This window comes from Drosophila erecta, unplaced genomic scaffold (assembly GCF_003286155.1).
Source record: "Drosophila erecta strain 14021-0224.00,06,07 unplaced genomic scaffold, DereRS2 tig00000000-arrow-pilon, whole genome shotgun sequence".
Taxonomy (NCBI): domain Eukaryota; kingdom Metazoa; phylum Arthropoda; class Insecta; order Diptera; family Drosophilidae; genus Drosophila; species Drosophila erecta.
Window position 1 is genome coordinate 16,791,967 of NW_020825194.1, and position 18,477 is coordinate 16,810,443.

Sequence of the window (18,477 nt, forward strand, 5' to 3'; positions counted from 1 at the left end):
CAGACAGCTTATTTATCGGTTCCTATTTAATATTCTCCCTACCAAAAGGGATTTCACACACCCGCAGAACCTGCAAACAGCTAGTTGTATCGAGCCAACTATCCCCACCCGTTAACCTTTTACCTTTGACCCAAAACGGCGGCGGGGTGCATCCAAAAAGCGCTGTCACTCCGGACAGCTGCCAATGGTTGCTGGTGGTGCCGCTGCTGATGCTCTGGGTGGATGGTTTTGGATACCTAGGGATATACATATGTACTACCAACACCGTGGCTGTCAGTTTTCCAATCAAAGCCGCTGATGAGTTTGACATTTCCATGACATATTTGCTTCTGTCGGCACGGAAAATGTTTGCCAAAATGTCAGAAAATTTAAACTTTATTTATTATTCTGCGCCAAGCCGTGCCACCAGCTCCGGACACGCCCAGTTCCAGCTCCATCTCCAGCTCCAGCCTAAGCATAATTGACGCCACCTTTGGAAAAGAGGAGGAAAAGCGGAGGAAAAGCGGGGAAAATGTCCGAGAGTTGGAGGTGCCGTCCCGTCAGTGCAACGTCATTAGGGCGAGAATCTTTCAGGTCTTCTTCGCTCGCTGCGCACGCTTTTCCTCTGCCTTTTCCCAACTTGTTTTCACATTGGTCTTTCTCTCTGTCTGGCTTTTCTCTTTGGCCATTTGGGTGGGGTTTTCCAACGCCGCCATTTTTATGTGTGTACATCATCGAGCGTTGCGGAGAGTTTGTGACCTGCATGCCCCACCCTGATAGCCGAGATTTTGCGCTTTTCCGGTCGTTCGCAGCACAAGATTTTCATCCACCGCCGGCGGTTCACGGTGGATGGTCGTCCGTTTGTTTAACGACTCTAGGGGGTGGGTCCTTTGAAAGATGGAAGCGCCGGCACAGAGAAAATGGGGGAAAAGAGCTGCGGAAAATGTGGAGAATTTGTCGTAAATTTGGTTTATACGCCATGTAATAATACAATGTAAGTGCAATAAAGGGCGCCATGACAGATTTTGTAACCCGAAACACCGGATGGGAAAGCGAGCCCAGGCTAACCCAACCCAAGTCTCTCCAACCGCCTAGCAGAAATTAATTAAATGAGTTTATGCACGTACAAAAAAATTAAAATATTCCACCAGAAATAATAAAAAGCAGCGACAAGCTACGAACTGAATGTAAACTGAGCCTAATTAAATTATGAATAATTACGACCACGTCCTAGGCCAAGTGGCTGTAAAGGATCACGCCAGGATTACACGCACATGATGCAATTTGTTTGGGCCACATTAGGCGAAGGAGGGAGGGCCTCTATTTGTTTTATCGCACTCTCGCTAAAATGAACAATCTTTCTCCTGAGTGGGAGCGAGTCACTTTTGTTAATTTGATAAAAAGGTCAAAAAGGCCGAGATTAAAGTCAGGCGACAAGCAGGTCCAGTTTGCGGTCAGCCTGGTCAGCCTGGTCAGCCTGGCCAGCAAAATGTGGTTGGAAGTGTGCTTGGAGTGGAGTGGGGCTTGGAATGCTAACCTGCTAATTGAAATTGAAGCCAACTCCAAGAGTTTTTTTCCCGTGCTTAGGGGTTGCACATGGGTGAAAGTTCGGGGGAAATTTTCGTCGAGGCTTGCCATGCGTAAATTAATTTTGCCTTGTTTTTATTTAAGCCGCTGTTTTATTTCTCTTCAACATTTTTTATTTCACCCATTTGCGTTGATAAAAATCATAATTTATGACATCAGCTGGCGTGGCATAAGTTTTGGCCAGGACAACACTCTTAGCTTAACCACCCTCTTCCCGAAATGAACTCCTCGGCCGAAAACATTTTACTAATATTGTGAAAATATATGAAGTTTCATTTCTTTTATCGTTTATCGCACATAAATCAATTCTTGTGACAAATTTATTATAAAAACCCGCTCGGCTCCCACAAAATAAAACTCCGCCGCCAAGAAATAAATAAACAATGGGGGATGGGGGATGGGGGAAAATAAAGTGAAATTTGCCTAGGCAAAATGGCGACCTAGTCTTCGGTCCTAGGGGTGAATAGTTCTAGGATTCAAGGGAGTGGGGGTCCAAAGGGGGCGAAAGTTCTCATAAAATATTACAATGACACCATAAACAATTTTTAGTACTTTGCCAAAGCCGTAAATATTTATTGTACGAGAATTTTCGGGGAGCTGAGACAGGCACACATACCCATCACTGTATATATCTATGATATATTGGGTTTTTATGAAGTTACTATGGTTATGCCAGCCCGTCTCCTCCTCGAGGAAGGTGGCTTTGTAAAACAATTGAGTGGCTTATTTATGGCCAAGCAATTTCCTCGAAATTATTCAGTCTTTTAAGTGAATATCAAATATTTATGGTTAATAAAATACCCAAGAATGCTGACGTTTGTTAAATGTATATTTCTCTCTACTTCTCGACTTGCAGTTGTTATGCATAAGGATAAGGAGGATAACGGAGTCCTGCCCCACATACACGCACATGAAGGCTACAGGACACGAGAACTGGGCGCCTTCGAGCACGGCCTGTTGGATGGTGATATGTTCCTCCAGGTGAGTCCCGAGTCCAGCTGAAAGAACCCCTCCCCCATCAACTCCTCTCAATCGCTCCGATTTGTCTTCATCAGTGTTTTGTTTGATGGCTTTATTGGCCAGGATACGTGGTGTATTTTGCCGACTGGAAGGGGGTAAAGGGGGGTAATCAATCAGCGTCTTGTTAGCCGAGAGCCGAGAGCCGAGAGAGTTTCCATTGATAAATACTGGGCACGCAATCGACAGTCGGTGGTGATGGTCTGGGAAAATCCACTTCCCCACATATTCTGTCATTTGTAATTGTCTGCAATTAATAAGTTCTGGAATTGATTAACCTAATTGAAAATTGGTTATGCACTAACCGGGAAAGCAGATCAATTTAAGGAAATGAAATGTTCGTCGTATAAGTTGCTCAAATTATTTTCAATTCTTACTTGTATATTTGAATAGAAATAAAATAGACACAAAATCAATAACTTAATTTGAGCATTTTCAAGACCTAGTATGCATACACAATAATAACAACTTTTGATTTACGAATTCAGTACAATTAATTAGCAGCTATCATGTTGAAGTGCAACAGCTGCACCGAAGTGGAGCACACATACAAAATTATGCATTTCAAGTTTATGTGCCAAAATACTCCAATTAAATTGTCGCACAGCACACTGCCCCCCCTCTGCCGCTGCACTCCATAGTCGCCGCCTTGGGGAAGTTGCATGTTTTTGCTGAATTAAAAGTGCATGTGTGCCTCAGTGTGTATTTGCTTCTTGCACTGTCCGAGGCGCCAACATATGCACTTGTCACAGTCATGACAGTTTAATTTAATGCGCACATAGCTCACCGGGCATTGGAGCAGCCGGCCACCGGGCGAGTGGTGCTGCCACAGCTGGCACTGCCCCCTGACCCCCTGACCCCCACAGCACCACTCTACCACTCTACCACTCCACCGCCCATCACTCCGCCCAGACAGACACACGCAATTGTGCAACATGCACTTGCAGCGGCAACAACCTCCTTTTTTATCGCACATGCCGCTTTTTTCGGCTGCACTCCACACACACAATTCAATGTCAAAGTCCACCAAAGTAACCACCCGCCCGAGTGCGCGGTATGCACCACATATACAAATGCGGCATGTATGCGGCACAAGTGGGGCAATGCACGTTGCAGTTTCGTGTTAGGCTGCATTACGTATACGCAGGGTGGCCCGCGAGTGAGTGGCGAATTTGAATGCAAGCCAAAAAAAGAACTCGACTGCACCACCCTTTTCCTGGCTGCAGCTAATTGTCGAGCTCAAAACTGCACAATTGTGCATTTCCGTGCATATTTTCAGACTGTCTCACAACGAAAGAGTCCTTTTGGCCAAAAAGGGGGCCGTCATGAGGTGTGCATATTTAGTTTTAATACCTCGGGTATTTGTTACCTGTTGCCCGCGAAGTTTTACTTTTTGCTGCAGCTGTTGCTGTTGCTGTTGCTGTTGCCGTTGCTGTTTATTATGGGTCACATATTATCATTAGAAAATGGCATTTTGTCACGCAGCTTAGTTGAGGGCTAACACACACATACACACACACACACTGGCGCAACATTTAATTGTCTTCCGTTTTCACTGAAAGTAAAACACTTTCAACACTTTGCTTGCCAACATGATATGAACTGAACTTTCCATGCAACAGGGTTTGGTGGCAGATCCGCCAAAGATATTAACTGGCGAGGCACCTGGCGATGGTTTTGCCTCTGCCGCTGGGGGTGGGCTTTATTAAGCAATTATCTAGACAAGCTTGGGCAAATTGGCCAAACTAGAAAGGCTCCTCCTCCCTCCTTCCTCCTCTGAACGAACCCCGCCCTTCAAAAGTCTTTCCTGCATCTGCCTAGGAAATGATAAAATAATCGCCGCCAACTTATCAAATCTCACATCAGAAATGCCAGATTTGCCCACACACACACATGCCCATATGCCCTCGCACAGCCTCTACACTCCGGATCCTCCACTATAAAGACGGGCGGGTATTATTAAAATCGCATTAGAAGACGCCGCAGACGAGCTTGTCTAAATTGTAGCTGCGGGAGCAACAGAGAGGCCTCGATGTGCCGTCAGGTGGGAAAGGGATGGGGCGCAGAAACAATTAGACTGTGGGGAGAAATCTTTCTTGGCCGTATAAAAAGGTAAAATGCCGCAAGAAATGAAAAGAGAAGAGCACAAGCAAAATGGTTAAGCAGCAGAAACGAACAACCAGCTAACAGGACCTGTATTCAACATTTTAGATACCCTTTATGAAACTAGACTCTATAATTTTTATTCAATGAAAAATATTAAAAAGGCAAACACTTTCTAGGCTCCTTTTTAAAAGAGCTCACAGGGGACCCTTGACCCAGCGCAAAGCTAAAGAACTAGAGCTTGGAGTTTGGGAAGAAGGGACACCAAGTTCTTCCACCCACTTGGCACTATACATGGCTATACATGGAATAGAGTATTCGCCATCTAAGTAACCCTACTGCATCCATATCTTTTCGCTCGCTGGCTACCGTTGGAGATCTTTTTGACGATTATTGATGCCCGAGCAGTCCGCGTGGCCTGATGACAATCCATGCTGCATCTATATGTATGCCATGGCAGCACCACATCCTTGCGGGCTGTTGATGCGTTTTAAATGATGACGCCACTTAGCATTTATGTCGGCTAATGCCAACTCTCGCAAGGAGTGGCTAAGTTACCCGCTGCTTGGCCCGATCTCCGGCCAGATTCCAGACTCCAGACTCCAGATTCTAGATCCCAGGTCCCAGATCCCAGATCCCAGATCCCTCGGCTCCCCGGAGCTCAGTCCTGCAACCTGCTGCTGCTGCTGCTGCTGCTGCTGCTGCTCTGTAATTAGCAGCAATCGCGCACATTTTTCTCCGACTCAAAATGGGGGACTGCTTCCTTTCGATGTACGCAGCTCGATATGGTGGCTGCAAATTGATATTTAAATACGCCCGTATTAATTACGCGCAGTATTTGTTGTATGTGCGGTGTTGTTTCTTGCAGTTTTTTCAGTTCGGTTATATTAATTACGACCGCACCGCCACGGTGGCACTAATGGAGCATTGGCAAATTTGTCTTTCCGAGCGGCCAGCGGCCAGCGGTTCAGTTTCAGTTCAGTTTCAGTTCAGTTTTCCTTCTCATTTTCACTTCACACGTCGCTCGAACGGATTGGGCCGGCTAAATAACGGTTAGGTTAGTTCCAGTCGAGATCGGGCGAGAATCGCATGCGTCGCCGCCATTAGCAGCCCATAAAACCCGACTTTAAAATGCAATCAAAAACAATAATGCGCCAAATAATAAACAAAACAATGAAGCGTTGTGTTAAAAACTTTTGCATGATTTTCATGCTGCTTTTTACTTCACATTTCATTTTCTTGTTAGCAGCGCGAAGTCTTTGAAGGCGCATATCCGAATAGATAATGACAATGGCTCATCTGGGGATTTTGATGGGAGGGAGGCAACTGGAATGGAAACCTGCAATTACACCAAAATCCACCGCCCTTCCCTCTCCCCTGTCTCACTCTCTCTCTCGCTCGGTTCAGTTGAAACTCATTGATTTAATTGCAAGCCATTTCCTGGTTGTGTTTGATGTGGAACTCCAGATCCGACTGGGATCGTCTTGGATGAAATGAGCCGCTTAGGCACTGATTACACTTTGGCCGCAACTAAGCGCCGCCATCGTGGCTCCCATTCAAGCAGCTCCTGATGTGGTCAAAACAGAGTTCATTCCAAGGGGCGGAACCTGCGCAGGTCAAAGGAAGAACGCTGAGAATAATATTGTAACACTATGCTATTCTAACCTAAAAGTCAAGGAACCTTGTAAAGAAATAGATGTGCCTGTAGTTACTATATGGCTTACTCTACTGGAAATGCTAATTTTTCACACATTATTAGCTTAAGAATTTATATAAAACAATTTTCTTCCAGTGTATCGAAATGCCTCCGGCTGCCTCGATCAATAACATTTCATTCACCAAATATGACGAGCCGTGGCAGCTACTGTAATTACACCTTTGCCAACCCATCACATATCATCTCCAAGATTCATTCATTTGGCTATTGATTCTTGGATCTATCCACTTGTCTGAGTCAACCAAAAAAAGAAACATATATTTAATTCATAGTTTTGATTTAATTTTGACCCGTCGACCATTTCTCTTTGGATTTCTTTGCAGGCCCTAAATGGATTTCTAATGATACTGACATGCGAAGGCGAAGTCTTCTTTGCCACGCACAGCATCGAGAGCTATTTGGGTTTTCATCAGGTAAGTGCCACCAGTCTCTGGCCCCTCAGACTATGCGCTCCCTTCGCCCCGCTTTTTTGATTGATTTTAATTGCCGACGGTTTTCATACAAGCCCCTGTCCGTCTGTTTTTTGGGTCAATCTCTGAATTGCGGAAGCGGTCCGAGAAAGGAAAACACTTTGGCCCAGAATCTCGGGGGGACTAAAATAGAAATTATTACCCCCATCTAAAAATGTAGTTTCCTATTGGCCTTTGTAAAACGTATCGGCTTAATGGGATATTTCACATGAACATTTTATGATTCCCTTAAAATAAAATCAGTACAAGAAGAAGGAAAACATTTACAGGTTCATGTAAAGAGATAATCCTGATTGTCGTTTAGTCTGACCCAAATCCAAGGCCCCAATTGGGGCTTTTGGTCCTCGGCCAAGTTGTCTGAGCTGGCCATGCTCAGAAGGTACGGACCTGAATCGATTCGCGGAACCGACAGATCGTAAATTAAAATCAGATTGCGCAATCGCTGGGAATCTCCCCTTGAAGCCGCAGCCGCAGCTGCAGTAGCGGGGCGTGGCCAGATTGATTCCGATGCGGGCACTCCGATTTGAATTCGGGCTCCTTCGGCAGCATGTTTGGGGTACACCTTCATTGTAGTTTTTTGCCTACTTTATTGTCGAATGGAAATTGAAATTGTAGTTAGCATCCGCCCGAGTTTGTTTTCTCTTTTTTTCATTTCATTTCGTTTTTTTTTTTTTTTTCAAATTTAGTTGTAAATGTGTAAAGCGGCACTTGCCACGCCCCGTTTGGCAGCTCAATTAAAAGCGTAGCCCGGCTTAACGTTCGAGAAAATCAGTTGGGTTTGTTTGCTTTTCTGCTGTTCGCAGCAAAAAGCCGGCTGAATGGGAGGGACGGGGAGAATCCCTTGTAGCCCCCGACAGGCGAATCTTCCTGCTCCTGGCGCGTGCAGAATTTATGTCTCAATTTGTGGCCAACATGGGGCGCATTTTCAATTTGCGCGCATTTTGATTTATACGCCCCGAAAACCCCGGGCGAATAAGAGAGCGCATGAGAAGCGGAGTGAGAGTGAGAGCTGTATCAATAAGAATCCCCAGGTGACTGACCCCTAACCAATATATCAATATATCAATACTCCACAGTCGGACATCGTCCACCAGTCGGTGTACGAACTGGTGCACTCGGAGGACCGCGAGGAGCTGCAGCGCCAGCTGCTGTGGAACAGTTTCCTGCCCGCCGACATGTCCAGCATGCAGCTGGCGGAGACCCTGGCGCCGGACAAGGCGCTTTACCTGGAGCGCAGCTTCACCGTCCGCTTCCGCTGCCTGCTGGACAACACGAGCGGCTTCCTGCGCCTGGACATCCGCGGCCGCATCAAGGTCCTGCATGGCCAGAACCGCAAGACGGAGGAGCCTCCGCTGGCCCTCTTCGCCTACTGCACGCCCTTTGGGCCGCCCAGCCTGCTGGAGATCCCGCACAAGGAGAACATGTTCAAGTCCAAGCACAAGCTGGACTTCTCCCTGGTATCAATGGACCAGCGCGGCAAGCACATCCTGGGCTACGCGGACGCCGAGTTGGTCAACATGGGTGGCTACGATCTGGTGCACTACGATGACCTGGCCTATGTGGCCAGCGCCCATCAGGAGCGTAAGTATACAATTGTGCCTACAGTTCTGAATACAAGAAACTGAGCTTATGTTTTGTTTTCCGATTGTCTATAGTTCTGAAGACGGGTGCTTCCGGCATGATAGCCTACCGTTACCAAAAGAAGGATGGCGAGTGGCAGTGGCTGCAGACGAGCTCACGCCTGGTCTACAAGAACTCCAAGCCGGACTTTGTGATCTGTACGCACCGGCAGCTGATGGACGAGGAGGGCCACGATCTGCTGGGCAAGCGCACCATGGACTTCAAGGTCAGCTACCTGGACACGGGACTGGCGTCCACCTACTTCTCCGAGGCGGACCAGCTGGTAGTGCCGCCGAGCACCTCTCCCACGGCCCACGCCCTGCCGCCTCCGGTGACGCCAACGCGTCCAAATCGCCGCTACAAGACGCAGTTGCGCGACTTCCTCTCCACCTGCCGCAGCAAACGCAAGCTGCAGCAGCAGCAGAATCAACCGCAGACGCAGCAAACCTCGCCCCTCGGTGGCCAGGTGGGATCCCCTGCTCCGGCTGTGGCCGTGGAGTACTTGCCCGATCCGGCAGCTGCAGTGGCCGCTGCCTACTCCAACCTGAATCCCATGTACACAACATCGCCGTATGCCAGTGCAGCGGACAATCTCTACATGGGCAGCTCCATGCCGGCCAACGCCTTCTACCCAGTCAGCGAGAACCTCTTCCATCAGTACCGGCTGCAGGGCGCCGTCGGTGGCTATTACACGGATTATCCGCACTCCGGCGCTCCAGCCTCAGCTTACGTAGCTAATGGATTCCTCTCTTACGACGGATACGCCATAGCCTCCAAAGCGGACGAGAAGTGGCAAGAGACTGGAAAGTACTACAGTGGCTACAGCAGTGGCTATGGAAGTCCAACATCTACGCCACAGGTAAGAAAAGTCAGTAGCATTACTATGACCGACAAATACTCTTAGTTCTGTGTCAAAGGACGGAATTCTAACCATCACTAATACGGTATTCTCTTACAGCAAATTCCCCTTAAGACGCCGAAGTCTTCACCCCAGGTGATGGAGGTGATATCTTGCTCCTCGGACGGGCCATCACCCGTGGGCGGAGCCACCCCCAACGGAGTCGGAAGCGTTACGCCGAAAGTAGAGTTGGCCGCAACAACGGCGGCAGCAGCAGTGGGTCAGGATCCCTACGAGCGTCAAACGGTGCTGATGTGGGGCACCACGCACTCGAGTGGGGTACCGCTAAATAGCCTTCATGGCGGGAGAAGTGTAGCGGGAAACCCTGGCTCACCACAGCGATCCACTCCTCTGGCCAACGGATTGGGCTACGCTAGCGCCAATAATAACAACAACGATCATGAACCTGCAACGGCCGCCAAGTGGAACGGGACAAAGGAGCTGCCGGGCAAGTCGGGCAGCGCCAGTACGCCGGAGAGCTACCAGATGCAGCACGATGACTCTGGCCTTTACTCCGCTTCCTCGCACACAACCTCTCCGCAGCAGCAGCAGCAGCAACAACAACAGCAGCAGCAGCTCCAACAATCTCAGCGAGGAGTTGGTTCCAATGTTAGCGCTCCTAGCAGCTCACTCACCAGCACGGGCACAGATCAGCAGGCGGTGCACCCATCCAGTTGCCACCAACAACAGCAGCAGCAGCAGCAACAACACCATCACGCCCACCCGCATCCGCACTCGCATCATCACCACCATCATCACCATCACCATGAGACGGCGCATCAGCACAGCAGCGAGGTATGGACGCCCGCCTCCTACACGCAGTACTCGCAGTACTTTACGTACCATCATCCGCATCCGCACCCGCACCATCCGTCGGCTGGCGGCGGTGGCCATGTTCCGGCCCAGTCGCATCACCTGCACCACGGCCACCGCTAGAAGATGAATAGATTGCACCAGTAATGAAGCACCCGCACTCTATGTACTCACCCACAACCAATCACCTTCTTCTGATACCAATAGAAACCCACTTCAGTGCACCCATGTGTGCTCTCTCGCCTGACTACTAACCATAACGATCCTCCCTAGATCATTCTCACCACCCATCATCAGCAACAGTCGCAGCAGCAGCAGCAGCAGCAGCAATCGCTAGCTGGCTACCCGCTGCACCACCAGCTGGTGGGAGTCGGATCAGGATCACCGCCGCCGCCGCCAGTCGCATTATCCCGCTCGCCCACCGCCTTGCCAGCGGTCAGCAGCTTGCTGAATGGATCGGCTTCAGCAGGAGGAGCATCGGATGTTCCGTACCAGCAGTTGGCCATTGTGTCCGCTCCACTGGTGATCTGCGCCGAGGAGGTGGGTGGCGGCGTCAGCAGCATTGGCCGCAAGTCATCCAAGCAGCAACAGTCCCTGCAGCACCTGCAGCAGCAACAGTCGCTGCAACAGCAGCAACATGCAATTTACCAGCAGCAACATCACCACTCGCAGCATCATCCGCACCATCAGCTGCTCTATCCGGCGAACATTACGGCGCACACAGCGCTCGCTTATGCCCCGCCCACGGCTGGGGGCACGTATGCCGACGGCAGTCCGCTGCTCTCGTTCTCCGAGGTGACCAACACGCTACTGAACCAGTGAGTGGTGCAGAGAGGAAGCGAGGAAGCGAGAAAGCGAGGAAGGGAGGAAGGGAACCGTTCAACAGTTTTGCCAAAATGTGGACTATGACTATCGTATCTTCCATAATCTGAACCAGCTACGAATGGATATAGCCAGCGCACGCCATTCGTCCACCCACTCCTTGGTTGATTCTCAGAAAACTGCAGCAGCCGCAGCAGAAATAATTTCTATTTATTTTACTGTGATAATTTATAGATACATTGTATTGTATGTGACACTAGGTTTGCCGATCAACAAATCCATGACAGCCGTATTAGCCGTATCCAATCTTCCAGGGAATCGGGTATGGGTACTGCAACCTTAACCAGCACAAAGTTACGAAGCCAATACCCCCGTTGATCCCAAGCAACCATGGGTAGATGGCGGTTAGCTTCGACATTCAATTTCAGTTGTAGTTACAACCAAAGATTTCTCTAACTTATACTTATCGTTTTAGCATAATACGATCCATCCAATTGGCTTCGGTTTGTTGCGCCAAACTTTAGTTACATTTTAGTTACACTCGCGATCCGAGTGAGAAATAAATGCCTAAACAGTTGCGATTAAGAGTGCTTAAGTAGCATTTAAGTGAATAACAGATGCTTGTATCCATATTTAATTGAACTTTAGACGTAACGAGTAATGCAAGATAAAGTAATTTTCATGATTCCTATCGTTTAGCAAGTAATTAAATTAATCCGTAAGCGTATATATCCGCATACATCTATTGTATTGTATGTTTAAAGTTTTCTTGGAATTTCTAGTCGCCCGCATAAAAACATTTACTTATAAACTAAAGAAATATCATGAGATACCCCTTGATGGTATAAATATTTTGCAATTCGGCAGGCATTACTGTAGGTAGTCTGTACTACCGACTATTGGTAACCAGCAATGTATGAGCTATCCAACATTACAGCTTGAACATTGATAATTGATTATGATTCAAAAAATATATATTTAAATTGTAGATAATCTGTCAGCTAATAAACGAAACATTTAATAAAATCTCAATTATAAATTTATAAAAGAATCCCGAGTGCACGTAAAGCGCGCCTATCAAAAACAATCAGAGCGAAATAAATCTAGAAAATAATCGAATTACTTAATGGGCTTTCATTCAACATCCTTTAAAATATGTTTTCTTTCAGATTTAGGTACACCTAAACTACATACGTCAATCGGAATAGATACCAATAGATTTTCCTTCAAAAACCGTACATTTGAAAAGGCCGGAGCCCTTGCTAATTTTGCCTATGAGTATGCTACAAATATGGCATAAACAAAATAGCCCCAAAAATATGCCACGAAAGTCTGGTAACAAAAATAAATGACAGTGGAAATGAAGTATAAAATATTGTTATTCCAGTTGCAGGATTTGCATTGCTCACATGAGCAATGTGTAAATGAAACAACGGAAATTATATATTTAAAGTCAGAGAAAATCAGCTTTTTGAGTAAGGTGGCATGTCTTAAATATTAAATTTTGGTAAGGAAAGGTTTTACAACCTGTAATCAGGTACTAATGCAAACTTTTACTAAAAGTATGAAGCTTTCAATAATTGGTAATCGGTTACGTAAACTAGGGCTTCCTTCAATGTATTTCGTTTATTAAATAGATGTCTGACTTCACCGCGATCTGTAAGCACTTAGTTTTCCAAGGCGCAACAATAGTAAATCACCATTTTCCATGGAGCAATTGCCATTCAACCGCAAGCCATTACCATCTCCAAAGTTAATTGGAGACTTTTCTGTCTTTAATTGACGACGACAACGTGGCACACACACGCGACACACAAAAGTTTTGATTGACACCTAACAATCATATTTTCCTGGCAATATGGATAATGGAAAGCATTCATCAGATGCTGGGTGCAGATTTAAAGACTAAATAAGAAGTACAAAGGCATAATCATCTGGCGAAGCGGGAGCGCCCCAAACTCGACTTGAATACCAAGCAATCCGATGTGGGCTGCGTTGTTTACGCTCGATATTAAATGAATTATTCTGCAGCCATACTCATTCGCATTATCCCAAGACCAAACACATCCAGTGTGTGTTTTGTGTTTTGGGCCTCGAAAGCAAACCAATTAATCACTCACACCAGTTCCTATGTGCGATACAATTGAACCATTGAACCAAATTCACATTGAAGACATTTCTCGATCTGATGGCTTCATTGTTGAAGAGGCTGCCGAGCACTTGACTTGGATTTGTTGTGTGCCCTCCGGGCAACCTGAGGCTAGGAGCTGCTCCTCCTCCATTGCCAAGTGAAGGTCGCGGTTATGGTGTTTACCTGCCGCAATGGGTAACAATAGTTGTGTGTGCTACCTTTTTGGCATTTCAGAACAACCCCTGACCGAAGTCGAGGCAGCAAGTGAATGGCAGTTGGCCAACAAATTGCCGATGTTCATGCTCTGCTTGGGAAATTTGAAGAGGCGCCCAAAGTGTCAATATGATTTAAGATAGCCGACCCAATAACAATCCCCCCCTTTGTTAGCGTGTATAACTATTCAAATATACTGCTTGGTAACTATGGTCGTTGCGGTCATTTTATTGTTTGGTGGCCAGTTCGTGTCTTGAGTCTTTCGATTGACGCGTATTTTGAGATCATTCTCTAATAGATTGCAGCCAGAGCAGAAAAAGAAACTCGAACCGAAATATAAATAAATTCAACAATTAACAAAGTGCGCCGTTTGTTTACTTTGATTTACTTAACGTTTTTTTAATTTTTTTTTGTTTCATCTGTGTGCTGCCGATGCTGCTTGCACTGCTGGCTTTGAAGCATGACCTTTAATAGTCGTGCTGTACATTGTGCCATGGGCGTCTTGGTAGGTCCGTCGCAGATAGAGATCGAATTGGAGATCGAGTGGAGTCGAGGAAGCTGGACCATCGAGCATCAGAAATGCCTGCAATTGAACTTCAAATCCGATTTTGGCGGCTGCCTGTGTAAGTGCAATAAAATGCTGGCAAAGGTGATAATCTTGGCTTATTCATTGCTCTTGATGTTCGTCACTTAAGGTCAATGATATGGCAGAGCTGACCGCACGCCGGACGCGAACGTGATCATCATCGCTCAGTGGACTCTGCGAACTCCGCTGACCTTGCTGCATTGTTGGTTTGACAAATTTGTAGCAACTAGCAGCTAGCTGACCATTTTTCCACATTGCTTGTGACCACCGGATGCGGCTATCATTCGAGTTACTTCTTTGGTCGTTTGGAGCAGAGGTGTTTACCTTTCCTCTTGGCACTTTGCGTTGTGCCTTTGCGTATACGCAATAGTTTCCATATGACTAGCCTGTTATCAATTATAGGCGCTAAGCCGCTCCACTTTCGATTTCAATTCGCAGCACGACGAATAAACTCCTAATAAACGTGTGAATCTGCCCCCACGGGCTGCCTTTATTTGCTCAGTCGTAAACCTCTTCACTGGAACCGAAAACCGGGGACCTTGTCAAATAATCAGCTCTGCGAGAGGAGAACTGCCTGAGTAACGACTCCGACTATTGGCATGAATTATGTGGAATTGCACCAATTTGGCAATTAAACATGTGTAGTCGACCCCGAGTGGGTGGAAAGCAGGGGGTTTTCAAACCAAACATAGACAGGGAGAGAGAGACAGAAACTGAAACAGAGAAGATTCAGTGAGCATAAATGGCAGATACAAATGTTTGTAGCCGCTATAGAGGCTCACCGACCTTCAATGGAATCACAGCCCGAGATGATGATGATGACACACCTATGTACATACGTATTTTGGTGTGTAAATTCTGCTGTGGGTCCCACACCTTCTCACTGTTCTTTTTGCCATGACTGGCGTGAACCCCTTTGACATCGCGGCTAATTGCACAAACGAGAAGAGCAGGGCAGCTTGAATCGAATTCCAAGTTCGTGATATGTAAGAATTAAAAGTCAAAGAATGTCGATCACAGGGACCCAGAACTCCCACACCGACTTCGAATTAATTTTTGGCGGCTCATTAGTCAAAATGTCTTGCAAACGTCTGCGCTGCGAACTTTAGTTGTTATTAAAATTGTTGTCTTAATAGTTTGGGAACTTATATTCGTGTTAATTTATTACTCAATGTAATTCAGTGAACGCGTGAATAAAGCTTTTGGAATTTCACTTTTAGTAGAGCTGGGATGCCTAATAAAAACTACATCAAAATAATCATAGTTCTTTATTCCCGTTACTCGTAGAGTAAAAGGGTATACTAGATTCGTTGAAAAGCGTGTAACAGGCAGAAGGAAGCGTTTCCGACCATATAAGGTATATATATTATATTCTTGACAAGGATCAATAGCCGAGTCGGACTGGCCATGTCCGACTGTCCGTCCGTCTGTCCATAGAACGCCTCGATCTTAGGAACTACAACAGCTAGAATGTTGAGATGAAGCATGCAGCTTCCAGAGATATAGACGCAGCGCAAGTTCATTCAAATGATGCCACGCCCACTCTAACGCCCATAAACCGCACAAAACGGCCACGGCCACATTTTCTAATTGTTTTGATGTTGAAGAAATTAAAAAAATTAAGAAATATTCGGATTTTGAAGTGGCATACCTCTAAATGGTTCTGGCGCAATTCTCTTAACATCTGCACTCTAAGCACAGGGCGCTACCTCATGAATTTCGGATTAGTGTATTTGTACTCAACGTTGGTCAACACAATTTTCTTTGTATAAGGTAACTACTAAGTAGAAATACTGCGCAACAAATGTTTATTTTAACTACACGTGACAATAAAACTCATCAATGGTTTGATTTGGCTCCCGTTACATACAATTTAAATAAGAGCTTTGCATTTTTGGGCCGCAAACCTTGCTCGCGCCATCAACGCTGATTGCGACTCTTGAGCTGTGGTCGAGTGTTGTTGGCGCTAAGATTGACCTTAAAATTGGATTTTTTTTTTTGGTAGGGATGGTGTGTCAAATGGACCTCCAGCTGTCTGCTGGCAAGCTACCGAGTGATGATACTGCTGGTACGGTAATGCTGCTTCTGTGGCATCGGCAAGTCATTGCTCACCCAATTTCAAAATATTAATAACGCACACACTGATACACGAAAAAATGGGGAAAATATGAGTAAAAAAGCTTGCATTAAATCCGCTCTAAGACAATTCCATTGGCATTCAGCGTGTGGCTCAAATTTCACTAATCACCGAACCTTCCTCAATCACTGCCCCCTCTGTGGGATCAATCATCCGATCGATCGAATTCGGTTTCGATTGCCGCACTGAAGGTCGCCCTCCATCGATTCGTCTTCGGCAGCTCGAAGATGAATTACATTTACATTTCGTTACTGTAATGGCTAACGAATTGCAGGCAGGAACCCACATGATGTATTACACATATGTACACATGTACATCACGATCCAAAGATCTCCTTGAGGTAAAGGTCATATTTAAGTGACATTGTTTGAAACGAATTTTGAGTCAGTTACTACTTTCCCACATACACGGGAGGTTATCAGAACTTTTCGAACAACTAAAAAATCGGAAGTCTTGAATTCACCTAGAAACTTTCGACGCAGTTTTAGTGAGTACTTTTGTTTAGGGAGAGCTAGGAACTTTCAAGCGCCAACACCATGAACACCAACATCAACCATGAGGACGACTGCAGTAACATCTCCTACAACTCAAACAAGAATGCAGAGATCGATCGGGACCAGGAGCTCCAGATCCCATCCCAACTCCAGACACCGGTGACACCGCAGACAGGGGGCCGCAAGCGGGTGGACACGCCCATCCGGGTGCGTGACATGATCAACCTTTATAACTTTGCCACTCAGAAGAACCAGGAACTCGAGATGGCCAAGTCCCTTTTCTTTGGCTCCATGTCCAAGTCGGAGGAAGAACAGAGGACGGATCTGGAGGGCGGAAGCAGCCATTGCAACATGTCCCTGTCGGAGGATAAAGAAAGAGAAAAGTGAGAGCTTAGCCACGGCTCTTATACTTTCTCCACTAACCAGTCAATCTAACTACAGTGAGGGTAACCTTGGAGTGGCCAAGGAGTCTGCCCTCTTCCAGCCGGTCAATGATGAACTTTCGGCTGATCCCAATACAGTAGAAAGGTCCTACCAAAGCAAAACCACCATTCGACACACTCAACAAGGTGGGTTATCTTAAAAATGATTTACATAAAAGATATTAAGTATTCATGTCCAGCTAAAATTGGTATGTAAGTAAAAACAGCAATAAGGTTGGCAACAAAAACAAGTTTAATTTTAGTAACTTGTATATACCTTTCCGCTTTCGGCTTAACAATTATTCGAAGTTGTTATATTCATTCATTCATATATTCGCGAATTCATTGGGTATTACTTTAAGAAAATTACTAATATTTCATCCCCCAGGTGTGCGCATTATTATCGACATTTTTTTCGATAAGAAGGATAGCGAGATAGACATTGTGGGCAGCCGCGTGGAGACGGACATCCCTGAGAGCCGCATTCTGTCTGATTTCCAGCAGCATTCGCTGGACATGAAGAACCAGGAGCTGAAGCCGGGGATCCAGGAAGGGCCGAGTGCCCCCAGATCCACATAGGCTAGTCCCAGATACCCAGGAGATAACTAACTAAATTCCAGGTTCTAACGGCTACGCTACGTTTATATATGTGTTATTTTCTTTATTTTTGACAGCAGCAAAACAAAACAATCAATAAACCATCGATTGACTCTCGACAGTCGCGACTTTAACTTCCTCCCAGGTCCATCACGAAAATGAAAATGGCTAAAATAGGGAAAATGGTGAAGGGGGAGGGGAAAAGGGGAATGGACGGGCGAAACCCAACGCCCAGCGAAAATGAAGACCCAGCAACTCAATGGGGCAACACACGACTGCGATGAAAACCTGAGTGCAGCAAACCTTCTTGCCTGTTTTTTGGCTTTTCCGCGACAAAAGGGCTTTGAGGAGTAAATAAACGACTTGAATCGAAAAACGAAGATGAAAATGGAAAATGGAAAATGGAAATCTTCGCTTACAAAACCCAGCCGCCAGAAATCTGACAACGATGCCGCCAAAAAAGCCAGCCGAATCGAGCGCAACTGAGATGGGGAAAATGATTTCACAATTTGGCGCCCAATCTGGCTCAGATCTCTTTTAGCCCGCTCGATTGCTCTATTTAGCCCACTTCTTTTGCCCGCATACCCATCTGCCAAAGTGGCGGTAACGAAAACGATCCAATAAATTAGACAAATAAACACCGGTGGGTGAAGGGTTGCCCTAAACGGTGGCATTGCAAATGCTAATAACGTGCAATGAAAATGAAAACGTAGCCGTTAACGGTAAATTGAAACTGAGAATCTAGCTGAAAAGCTGAAAAACTGAAAATGAAGCTGCAACGCTAACGCTTCGCTGGCTGAGGGGCTCAAAAAACCCGATTGAACTTCGTTAACTGGCCGAGAAGATTTGGCACAGTGACATGAAACGAAC

General features: G+C 46.2%; 2 protein-coding genes across 4 annotated transcripts in view; both read left to right on the plus strand.

Annotated features, from left to right (window-relative positions):
* The window catches only part of LOC6553595 (single-minded homolog 2), a 29,568-nt gene extending 17,844 nt beyond the window's left edge, over window positions 1–11,724 (plus strand). For 2 of the 3 annotated variants that reach the window (XM_026983691.1, XM_001980143.3), the window contains exons 4-9: window positions 2,423–2,547; window positions 6,727–6,816; window positions 7,950–8,454; window positions 8,529–9,352; window positions 9,452–10,186; window positions 10,478–11,724. In XM_026983691.1, coding sequence (XP_026839492.1) covers window positions 2,423–2,547; window positions 6,727–6,816; window positions 7,950–8,454; window positions 8,529–9,352; window positions 9,452–10,186; window positions 10,478–11,026 — 2,828 coding nt within the window. In that variant the 3' untranslated portion in view covers window positions 11,027–11,724. The remainder of the gene's footprint in view (window positions 1–2,422; window positions 2,548–6,726; window positions 6,817–7,949; window positions 8,455–8,528; window positions 9,353–9,451; window positions 10,187–10,477) is intronic. The other variant, XM_026983692.1, reaches the window with a different exon arrangement.
* A 4,706-nt stretch (window positions 11,725–16,430) lies between these two features.
* Window positions 16,431–17,728, plus strand: LOC6553594. Its single transcript, XM_001980142.3, has 3 exons — window positions 16,431–16,971; window positions 17,030–17,157; window positions 17,399–17,728. The coding sequence occupies exons 1-3, from the start codon at window positions 16,631–16,633 to the stop codon at window positions 17,587–17,589; spliced, it is 660 nt and encodes a 219-aa protein (XP_001980178.1). The 5' UTR covers window positions 16,431–16,630; the 3' UTR covers window positions 17,590–17,728.
* The last annotated feature ends 749 nt before the right edge of the window (window positions 17,729–18,477 follow it).